The 11,224-nt window shown below is 47.9% G+C and overlaps 2 protein-coding genes across 5 annotated transcripts in view; one reads left to right on the top strand and one right to left on the bottom strand.

Annotated features, from left to right (window-relative positions):
- The first annotated feature begins 4 nt into the window (after positions 1 to 4).
- Rnf25 (ring finger protein 25) lies at positions 5 to 8,232 on the top strand. Its single transcript, XM_020156021.2, has 10 exons — positions 5 to 86; positions 2,786 to 2,860; positions 3,108 to 3,210; positions 3,301 to 3,368; positions 3,460 to 3,529; positions 4,893 to 4,964; positions 5,060 to 5,197; positions 5,496 to 5,588; positions 5,868 to 6,002; positions 6,205 to 8,232. The coding sequence occupies exons 1-10, from the start codon at positions 46 to 48 to the stop codon at positions 6,784 to 6,786; spliced, it is 1,377 nt and encodes a 458-aa protein (XP_020011610.1). The 5' UTR covers positions 5 to 45; the 3' UTR covers positions 6,787 to 8,232.
- Positions 7,305 to 11,224, bottom strand: part of Bcs1l (BCS1 homolog, ubiquinol-cytochrome c reductase complex chaperone) — a 4,210-nt gene continuing 290 nt past the window's right edge. For 2 of the 4 annotated variants that reach the window (XM_074071747.1, XM_020156218.2), the window contains exons 2-8: positions 9,479 to 9,845; positions 9,234 to 9,373; positions 8,819 to 9,013; positions 8,489 to 8,552; positions 8,063 to 8,232; positions 7,735 to 7,852; positions 7,305 to 7,613 (exon numbers count right to left, since the gene is read on the bottom strand). In XM_074071747.1, coding sequence (XP_073927848.1) covers positions 7,364 to 7,613; positions 7,735 to 7,852; positions 8,063 to 8,232; positions 8,489 to 8,552; positions 8,819 to 9,013; positions 9,234 to 9,373; positions 9,479 to 9,798 — 1,257 coding nt within the window. In that variant the 5' untranslated portion in view covers positions 9,799 to 9,845 and the 3' untranslated portion in view covers positions 7,305 to 7,363. Of the gene's footprint in view, positions 7,614 to 7,734; positions 7,853 to 8,062; positions 8,233 to 8,488; positions 8,553 to 8,818; positions 9,014 to 9,233; positions 9,374 to 9,478; positions 10,067 to 11,224 lie in introns of all 4 variants that reach the window. The other 2 variants (XM_020156142.2, XM_074071748.1) reach the window with 2 other exon arrangements.

Raw genomic sequence — 11,224 nt, 5'->3', positions numbered from 1 at the left:
ACTTTCCTAAGGAACTTCCGGTTCCGGCTGTGGGCGGGAGAAGACATGGCGGCGTCTGCGTCGGCAGCTGCCGGGGAAGAAGACTGGTAACTTTGGGTCATGGGCTTTGGCTGGCCGTCTGGATCTGGTGCTGGGGACTAACGGCGGCCGCAGACGGTCCGTACGGCGGGCTTGTGGGGTGGAGTAAGGGATGAGGGATGACAGAGACCCTGACACCTCTTCCTAGACGAGTTTCTGGACTGGAAACGGGAGGGGGGAGGGGCGCTGATCTCGGTGAGGAGTTTGGGTCGGCCCCCCGGACCAATTGAGGCCACGCTTATCGGCTCCATCCCCTGTCCCCAGCACTCCTTCGGTCACACACCCTCCCATTGTTTCCTGAAGTGAATTTTTTTCTGGGGCCTGGGATTGCCTGCCCATCATACCTCCCACCTCCCAAAACCTGTGTCCTCCATCTCCCTTCCCCCTTGCCGCTTGGCTCAGCCCATTTCCGCCTAACCTTCCCTCAGTCGTCTCCCCAACAACACTGATGAGGACTATGGTCAGAATAAAGACTTATACGCCACAAAAAGCCCTCCTGGTCCTTCTCTCAAGCATTCTTAAGAGAATAGACCCTGTAAGGACTCTGGGATTTGGACATAGGATAAATGTGGGTTCACTCCATATTTTATTAGCTGGATAATGCTGATGCTTAGCTTCTTTGAGTCAGTGTCCCCAGCTGTGAAAAAGTGGGTGTGGCATCTGCCTCATATAGTAGCTGCGAGGATCACCATGGATTTGTAACATACATAACCTCCTTTTCATTAATCACTCTGAGGCGTAGGACGTGAGGGGACTAGACAAACCTGAGAAAGCAAAGTGATTTGTCAAAAGGTACACCGTGGCTACTACGAACTAAGGTCTGTTTGACTCCAGATTTTATACTCTTAGTGCTAGAACACCACCACCACCACCCTTTTTTTGTCACCATCTTACCATCATACGTCCTGTTCTTTGCATCCAGGACTCAAGTCACACCTCAGCGGTCTAAGTATTGAAGGGCTACATCTGTGTTACATTGATTCAAGGAGCTCAGCCAGTGGCCTTTACTAAGACCATCTAGACAGTGATTTTCACCGTTACGACGAGGTTTTAAGATTCTGAGGGGACACCTTGAAAGGGCAGCAGTGACACTGCTGCCAGTGGCACTCTGTAAGATTTCCATTCCATGTCAATCAGAACTCCACTGTTATCTGTCAGGTGTAAAGCTTTATATTTTAGGCTTCTGCCTAAAGCTTAACAATAATAAGAAGAACCCCTGAGAACTAGTGATAGTAGAGCCTTTCCAGGCCTGGCATGGTTGAGGCCCTGGGTTTGATTCCCATCACTGCTTAAAAGAATTTTTTTTTTAAAAAAAGACAATCACTGATAAAGGTCAAGGGCAGTCTTGTTTTTTGGTTTTTGTTTTGGTTTTTGTTTTTGCAGTACTGGGGTTTGAACTTAGGGGTTTACACCTTGAGTTACTCCATCAGCCCTTTTTTTTGTCATGGGTGTTTTCAAGGTAGGGTCTCATGAGCTATTTGTCTAGGCTGGCTTTGAACCATGATCCTTCTGATCGATGCCTCCTGAGTCGCTAGGATTACAGCCAACCTTGTTCTTATTTTAACTTTTTTTTTCTTTTTGAAGCACTGAGGCTTGAACTCAGGACCTCATGCTTGCTAAGCAGGCTCTCTACCACTGTGCCACATCAAACTAGGGCAGCCTAGCTTGATGAAGAGGGAAGAATATATAAGAAAGCAAGGCTTGCATCTTTCCATGTATCACCTGAGCAGAACTATGGACTCAAACTAGTCACTCACCTTCAGTGTCATTATAATTGCTGTTTTTATGCTTGCACATATGTGTCCTCTGATTTATATCAGGACCGTGCATCCTCACCTGGGTAGGCTGATCTAGGTCAACCAGACAGCCAGAGTTATAAATAACATCCAGAGTACTCTACTAACTATATCCTTTCCCCTCTCCTTGTAAATGAGAAGGTTATGTAAAAACAGGAAAAAAAGAGGACTTAGACCAGCTGCTAATGGCCCAGGCACTGTTAGATATTTTATATAAATGAATCAGTCTTTAATCCTAATAGCCCTAGAGAGGATAGGGTTGGTGGTATTATCTTTATATGGTAAATTCTAACACTGGCTCACAGAAGTAAGTGACTATGCAGGTCACATAACTGGTAAGTGATATGTACCTATTGTTGACTCCAAGGCTGATGGCTGTTCTGCAACACAACAGTTATACCCTCTAGACCTCTTTCATTCAGGTTGGTATCTTCTTTGAGAAGGCTTAGAGTGACTGGTATTGGCAGTACACATAGGCAGTAGCTAGGACACTGGGATCCACAGTGAACAGTGGTGTATAGGGAAAGGCAGGAGTGGTACTGGTAACCTTGTTAGTAATGAGCAGATGCCATATATTTAGGTCAGAGAGATGGCCCACTGAGGGATGAATGAAACTTGAATAGGGAGTCAGGAAACCTGGCTTTCCCAGTTCTGCTTATGCTAAGCCTAAGTTAGTTATTTCATCTCTCTGGGAATCTTGTTTCCTCATGTTGGCAGAAGTGATCACTAAAATTCTGATTCTCATGCTGCCTACCTGGCAGCTTACAGAAACACATTTCCCTCATTTTTAGATGTTTAGGAAGAGAATGTATTCATGCAGATTGCCATTTTTCTACAACGTCAGCCTTTGGCGGCCTGCTACCAGGCAGGGAGAGCTGTAATGGTGACTCAGTCTCCCTCTGATTCTCTAGGGTCCTTCCCTCTGAAGTCGAAGTATTAGAGTCTATCTATCTGGATGAACTACAGGTGATTAAAGGAAACAGCAGGTGCGTATTCAACTGGGATGGGCAGGAGTCCTATTAATTAAAGAGAATATTCCATGTAGAATCTGGCCTTAATACATTATGAGCCTTGGTTCAGAGATGATGTTTCTTATAAAAACAAAGGCTATTCCTTTAATTCCAAAAAAAAGAGTCCAGTGCACACTTCTTCTGCCTGCTTTATCTCACCTGCCTCCCCAGCTCTTAAGCCCCTGCCCAGTCACATCTGGGTCTCCACTTCATCCACTTGTAGGACTTCACCATGGGAGATCTTCATTACTCTGCACCCTGCAACTGCAGAGGACCAAGATTCACAGTATGTCTGCTTCACACTGGTGCTTCAAGTTCCAGTGCAGGTGAGACTCCCACTGTATGGCAGCAAAGGAAAGAAGGGGAGATTCCCTGGAATAGGTCACTTAGAGTAACTTGTTGCTTCCCCACTCTAGTATCCCTATGAGGTGCCTCAGATCTCCATCCGTAATCCCCGAGGACTTTCAGATGAACAGATCCACAAGTAAGTTGGACTAGTCAAAGCAGGGAGAACCTGGGATACAGCTTCTGGGGAGGAGAGCAGGTCTAATATTAGCGTTATTCTCTTCTTCCAGGATCTCACAGGCACTGGGCCATGTGGCCAAGGCAGGGCTGGGTACTGCCATGCTCTATGAACTCATCGAGGTAAGGTGTGCTGACTTAGGAAAATGTCCTCTCTTTCAAGCTAGAGCAGTTTTTTTTCAGAAGAATCTTAAAATATATATGGAGTCATTCATTTAGTTCTTATTTAGGTAAGACTTAAATTAATTTAGAAAGATGACTTTATTTGCTTTTTGTGGGAATGGAGAGTTAAACTTGGGGCCTCTACCACTTGAACAATAGTAGGCAAGCGCTCTACCACTTGAGCCACTATGCCAGCCCTAGAAGTGTAATGCTTATATTTCAAAAAATTTCCCAAGAACTTCTGTGACTACACAGGTTGGTTCCAGCATCTTGACAGAAAAGTACTTTTCCTCTTTTAGCTTGCTTTTTTTTTTTTTTGGCTTCAGTTTCAGTGCAGCTGAACGTGGCAAAAAAAACCAGGCGCTTGCCTAAGGGGGTCTTAGCAACCAATGAATATTTGAAGACTAGTCTGCATTGTAGCTGTGTAGAAAATGTCATGGTTCCTTTTCTCAAAGAGTTTATATTCTGGTTAAAGAAACAACCTACATGAAACAATGTTTAGTTCTAAGTTTTCATCTGTTTAAGATGAAAACACATGAGACCAGTCTTGTTTTCCTGTAGTTGGGATTTTTAAGAAAACTGTTAGATTGAAATTGGGTGGTGTAGAAGAAGGGAATGGGCATATTAGACCACTATAGCATTCCTAGGTCAGACCTCCACAATGCAACTTTGACCTCTATGAATTCCAGAGTCTTTATTATTCAAATAACAATGCAGATGCATAGTTCAAAGACCAACTTGATACATTTTTTTCTCTGTCCATTTGGGTTGGCTATGCCTTTGTTTTTTTTTTGAAAGCCAAATCCAGAACAAACTCATTGTCCCACATGAGAGTGAGTTATACTGTAAGGGAGTTATACTTAAGGGGTGTTAACCAAACACCCAACACAGTGGTATCATGCCTGTAGTCCTGTCCACCTGAGAGGCTAAAGCAGATCCTTGAGTCCAAGTGGTTGGGGCCAGCCTGGACAACAAAGCAAGACCCTATCTCAAAAAAAGAAAAGAAACCTCCCAGAAGATGGTTTTTCATTGAACATTTTTTCTCCCCAAGGTACATTATTTTCCTTTCAAGATAACATTAAAAATTACTTAATGAAAGAAAAACAACTTGGATTTTAAAGTCAGGAAGATGAGATTTAGGGGAGGGTATGGGGACATGGAGAAAGGTTGCTTGCAAGCAGAGCATCACCAGGACAGGAATGCATAAACAATGAAACAAACTGGCTTGGTGGGTATCCACTCCAGCCAGATACTCCTAGAAGTGGACAGGCTTTGAGCATAGTTCTCTGTCTGCATGTTTGAGCAACATCTTCTCTCCTGTCAGAAAGGGAAGGAAATTCTCACAGATAACAACATCCCCCATGGCCAGTGTGTCATCTGCCTCTATGGTTTCCAGGTGGGTTTCTCTGTTGGGACCTGAGATGTTTGGGACAGGCAGATGAGGGCTGGTAAGTGAGTGCTGATACAACATACTACTTCTGCCTCCTCCAGGAAAAGGAGGCTTTTACAAAAACACCCTGCTACCACTACTTTCATTGCCACTGCCTTGCTCGGTACATCCAGCACATGGAACAAGAGCTGAAGGCACAAGGACGGGAGCAGGAACGGCAGCATGCTGCCGCCAACCAGGTAAACAGTGTCAGCCTCTGCTCTCTCACCTCACACCCTTAGGCTTGGTGACCTGCCCTCCATCAGTTTCTCCCTATTTTAGGGTCATACCTTTGAGATGAATGTAATCTCACCTCTGTCCAGAAAAAAATGGCATCTTTATGTATACTTAGGTATTGCAAGTCCCCAGACTTGTAGTTAAGTAGTCCCCTCCTGTCGTACCTCATTGCTGAGTAGGTATGCCTGTGCCCCTCAGTCCCAGCCCCCCATCCACTGGGCTGGCTGATGGGGAGCGGGGTGTGATTTTTCCTCATTTTAGGAGGCAGGTGGCGTGCAGTGCCCTGTGTGCAGAGAACCACTTGTGTATGATCTGGCCTCACTGAAAGCAGCCCCTGAACCCCAGCAACCCATGGTAAGGGGATTCTTTTCTAATTTGAGCCAGGAATAATAGTATTCTCTAAGGAAGGATGAATGGGCATCTTGTCTCCCCCAAATGGGATTTCTGCAACTGAGCTTGACCTGCTTAGGACCACTATGAAACCACAGTCCCTGTTGGGAGCCTAAGGCCTCAGGAACCTAACTGAGGGACAAAACTAGCTCTCCTTTGGCAGTCCTAGAAGAGTAGGGGTTCAAGTCTGCTGCCTGCTCCTGTTTGTTCTTTTCTCCCTCCCATCCTGCTTCCTTCCTTCAGGAGCTGTACCAACCCAGTGCAGAGAGCTTGAGGCAGCAGGAAGAGCTCAAGCGGCTCTACCAGAGGCAGCAGGAGCGCGGTGGCATCATTGACCTTGAGGCTGAGCGGAACCGGTACTTCATCAGCCTTCAGCAGGTGAGGGGAGGGTTCCCCTTTTGTCCCTCAATGCCACCAATCATCTCTACAAGTCCCTCTCTGCCCTGGCCTGTAGGTATACTTTGTCCTGTCCAGGGAGGTTGTAAGCTAATGGTGGTTGGCCAGTAGTAGGAGAGGAGCCTGCCAATTGCTGCTTTGAGGAACTGCATCTCCCTCAAAGTATATCCTCTCTTTTCTCCAGCCTCCTGCACCTTTGGAAACCGAGTCAGGCATAGAGGTCTCCAGAGGAACCTACCCACCTAATGCCTTTGCTGCAGAACAGTCCACCTTACCAGCTGCCCAGCCTACCCTGACAACTCCTCTGCCTGTGGCTACCCAGTATTTGTGTGAGAAGCTTCCAGGGGCTGAGCCAAATCAGCAGAGGTTGGGTGAGACCCAGAAAGCCATGCTAGATCCCCCCCAGCCCAGTCGAGGCCCCCGGCGGCAGCCTGATCGGAGGCACCTGAAGGGAGGGGAGTGCTGTGCCCTAAAAGGTACTAACAGTGACACCCCGGAACTGCCATCACCTGAGAAGTCCCTCAAGGAGCCTGTGAACCTAAAGCCAGAATCCCATAACCAAAGGGTTGAAGGTCCTCCCCAAGACAAGGGGCCTGGCGGCTGGCAGGGCGCCCCACCCCGCAGGACTCGGGACTGTGCTCGCTGGGAGCGCTCCAAAGGCCGGACGCCGGGTTCTTCCTATACCCACCTACCTCGGGGACAGGGAACCTACCGACCTAGTACTCGGAGGGAGCCCCTGAGCCTGGAATCTGAGGAAGGTTCCTAGCAGTACTTGTGGGGGGACAGGTACTTGGGGGTGGGAGGAGGACAATAAAGAGATTTGGCCTTGTTTGGCTTTCTTTGCTCAGCAGCACCTAGCCTGTGAGGTATGGCTCTTTCTAAATTCTTAGCAAGATTTGGGTGTACCAAAGGAGCCCCCATCTTTGCTCTGAAGTCTATTCTTCCAAGAGATGAGGGTGGAAGAAGTCTGGCTTCTCCACTAGGGTGGTCATTGCCAGGGAAAACTATTGGGAGGTTGACATTAGGGCAGAATCCTTAGGAATTGCCATAATATATAACCCACTGTATACACGTATATTTACATGTATGTTTCTTACTTGAGTGCCCTTAGGTATGGACATATATCATCTGTTTAGTATCTTTTTCCTCCTCTGTCTTAGGCCATGGCCCAATGTCTGTATATATGGAGGCTTAACTGACTCTTACAGGCATCTGTGATTGCAGCCCCTGCTCTGTGCTCAAGTCCCAACACAGCAAGGGAGTAGAGGAGGGCAGAGACTAGAGTAGTGTGGTAGGTGTTTATTGAATTCCTTGAGGAGGAAATGTGAGTATGGCCTACTGGATCACCTCAGAGATTCAGCATTGTGAATGGCCCCTGCAGGGTCATTTTTATACAGCATGAAGTAGCCCTGCACCTGGGCAGGACTGATCTGGGTTGTAGCTTGAAGGACATGTTCTGCGAAGGTCTCAGCCAAGGAAGGTGCTTGTCCTGGATAGAACTTCTGGAACATCTGGGTCAGCTGCCAGTGTGAGCAGTAGCCAACATACTCCTTCAAATCTACTCGCCCAGGACGTATCAGGGCAGGGTCCAGCCTAAAAGGAGAAGCAGAGTGAAATGCAGCAGTTCTACCAGCAGCCCAACAGAGATGGTCCTCTCAACCTCCTGATTCTCCTAAGGCATTGAAGGAGTGAGTCTTGCCTTGCTCTTCCTTACCTGTCAACGTGGTTGGTGGTCATGAACACAATGCGTGCTTCAGTGGAAGCCACACCATCCAAGGCATTGAGCAGTCCACTGAAGGTGAGGCGACCTAGACCTTGGTACTTTACAGGGTCTGGAGGAAGACAGGAGCACGAGTGGTGATGTTCTACTCGATACCCTGTTCCACTTCCCACCACAACCCCTACTCAAAAGAATGCCTCTTGTTGCCAGCGTAGGCTCCATCAGCCCTCTGGATTTACGCTTTCCCCACCGTTCCTCATTTGTTCCTGTATCTCACTACCCTCACTTAGAACCACTTCCCTTCCCCAGCACCCTCACTTACTCTCCATAGCCAGGTCTCGACTGAGAAAAGCAGCATCCACGTCCTCCAGGAGCACCAGGCTTTGCTGTGGGGCTACACTCAGTAGGTGGTTGAGCCGGTCATCAGAGAGGCTGGAGTCTGTGAGACTCAGCAAGCAGATACTGTGTTCCAGTTCCCCAGCCAGGGCTGTGCTGTGGATAGTGGCATGGCAGAAGGTGGAGAGCAATCTGGGGACTCTTCCTTGAACCTAACTGCTCTTTCCTCCTCCCAGTTCTGGGAGGTATGTCTCAGAGGCCTAACTCTCCCACCACCCACCTGGTGTTCCACACATCACATGTTCATCTGGGTTCATGGTCCCCAGCCTCATTTCCCTCTCCAAGCCCACCAGTCCAGTTTTTCTGCAAAAAGCTAAATTTTACAGAGTTAAGAGGGATTTTAACTACTCACATAAAACTGCTCTTTCCACAACCAGGGGGCCCATAAAGCAGGTAGCCACGTCTGTATGGAATGCCTAGGGATATAGCCAGGGTAAGGAAGACCTGAAGTAAATCATATATTCTGCCCCAGGTGTTCACATTCATTCCCAGTTCTGCCCCCTATCGGGCTGGTGGCCCTAGTATCAGAAGAAATCACCCCACAAGCAACTTTTCTTTCCCCTTCACCTCTGGGAATTGGACTAGAGCTTTATATCACCCCATCTGTCTAGAGACCAACCTGCCTCCTACACTAACAACCAGTTAAAAAAACAGCCTAGCCCTGGCCCCAGCTGCTTCTCACCTCTATCAATGTACCACTTGGGGTTATCAATGAATTCCCGGATGTCTCTGACAATTCGGTCTGCCAGACCTTGTTGTAGAACTACAGAATTCAATGGTCGCCGCCGGCGTGGATAACCAAAGGGACGCCATTCAGATCCCACAGCTGTGTACATCACTGTCTTCCCTTCCTCCTGTTTCAAGGCTAGATCTCGAGCTTGGAGGGGGGATAAATGAGACAAAGTTAATAACTTTGTCATGAAAGAATTCACCATGGCTGATTGTTCAATTAGGTAGAACTATGCCCAAATGGCTTCTAGGTGCCTTGGTCCCAAGGGTTCAGGTTCTCTCAATCCTCTCCAAGCTACTCTTCCTCTGATGTCCAATGTTCCCATCCCTGCAACCCCCATATGAAGCCTGCCTGTACCATTCAGCACCTTCCTTCAGGATGTTGAAGAAAACCTTGCGATCAGCGCCCAGGGCTGTGAAGGTGACAGATTCCCAAGGAGTCCCTGTCTGCAAGTCTACCATCTGCATATCTCGTCTTCGTTCTACTCGGATCCATTTCCCCTGATACCTGAATATTTAAAAATGGTCAAAATGGGGTGAGTGAAGGAGAATGGTCAAATCCAGTTTCTTCCACTTTTCTATTCTCAGAGCTCTCCCTGGCTCCCAGTCTTACCAGATGAAGTGATTTCCAGGGCTGGGGATAAATTCAAACTTGGTGGAAATGCGGCCACTTTCATGCTGAAGGTACGAAGTCTCGACACTGAGGTGCTGAGTACGGGTACTGTGGTGGGTGAGCCAGCTAAGCAACCAGGCATAGCTCCTGTCTCGAGCAGGGACTTCCAGTGTGATCATGTAATGACGCCGGAATGCCACCAGGCCCAATTGGGCTCCTTTCCGGGCCAGAGCCAGGGCCGTGCCCACACCCACCAGTCCAAATCCAGCCCCAAAGTAAGGATTGTCCTTCAGGGCCAGGACAAAGTCTGAAATTGGCATACTGGAAGGGAATTGGAAGCTTACAGGCCCTGGGGCATTATCAAAACCTAGGGGTAGGGAGTAGTGGAAATGGGACAAAGCACAAGATTAGTCAGATTCCACTCTACATCCCCAGCCACATTCCACTCCCTCTGGCAGAAGGAGAAAGATGGGTTGGCAGTACTGTGTGCTTCAGTATCCTCTTTTTGTGGAGTTTGGGTGCTGGTGGAATGCAAGGGTGCACACTCCAGGCCCTTCATCCTGTTTGGCCCATCATTAGTCAAGTTTCCTGCGAGGGGACATTGTTTGCAGATTCCTTAAACCCAAGAGAGCAATGTAACTGGCTTCACATTAGAATAATGGATGGACAGAACTTTTGTGGTCCCTGGAACCTGTTAAGATAGAAAGGGGCCTACTGGCTGGAATCAGCAGTGGTGGCTTTTCCATTGATCTGTCAGTGACCACATGCCTTACCATTAGGAGTGGCCTTCAGATATTCTCTTCCTTATGCCCAATTTCTAAGGTCCTGTTCAGACCTTCATTACCTCCCACCTAAACTGTTGTCTTTCGAGTTAAATTTTAGTTCTTAAAATGGCATTTGAGCCAGGCACCAGTGGCTCACGCCTGTAATCCTAGCTTCTTGGGAGGCTGAGATAGGGATGATCACAGTTTGAGGCCAGCCCAGGGAAATAGTTTGTGAGACTACATCTCCAAAATAACCAGAACAAAACTGGACAGGAGGTGTGGCTCAAGTGGTAGAGTGCTTCCTTGCAAGTGTGAAACCCTGAGTTCAAACCCCAATCTCACCAAAAAAAAAAAAAAAAAGGCTTTTGAGTGGGCCTTCAGCTTTTGCATCTTCAACTAGCTACACAAGCATCCAGAGCTTTCCTCATAAAGTTCAGTCCCAATTCTATTATTCTTCCTACTCCAACATCTTCAATGCCTTGCTCCCAAGAGATCCCTGAATTAGATACAAACTCCTCAGGCTGGTACCCAAGGCCCTCCATAACAGGGCGCACACTTTTCATGACAGCTCCAAACACTCCGTTCAACAAATATGCAAACCATCTCCCATCTTCTTGCTCACTCAATGATTCCGAATGCCCCTTCTTTATCCCCTGCATTCTCCCCAATTAAATCCTGCCCATTGGCTACTTCCTCCAAGGAGCCTTTCCCGAGGTCCCTCAGCAAGTTGTGATTAGGTCTAATTGTACACCTTTTGTGTAGAAAATAAGATCCCGGGGTTAGGGGGCCAAATTGTTTCTAGCACACCTCTCCTCTGACACCCCTCCCCCGCTCTTTGCCCGGCGCCAAGCACGCGGGGCGATGAACTGACAGCAGTGACCTCCGCTGAAGCTCAGAGCTGGGATCCAGAATTCCGAAACATCTATGCATGGAAAGCCACAGATAAAGCTCTTCTGGGCACCCAGGAGACCCCTCGCGAATC

This window comes from Castor canadensis, chromosome 4 (assembly GCF_047511655.1).
Source record: "Castor canadensis chromosome 4, mCasCan1.hap1v2, whole genome shotgun sequence".
NCBI classification, from domain to species: Eukaryota; Metazoa; Chordata; class Mammalia; order Rodentia; family Castoridae; genus Castor; species Castor canadensis.
This window is presented reverse-complemented; position numbering and strand designations above follow the sequence as displayed.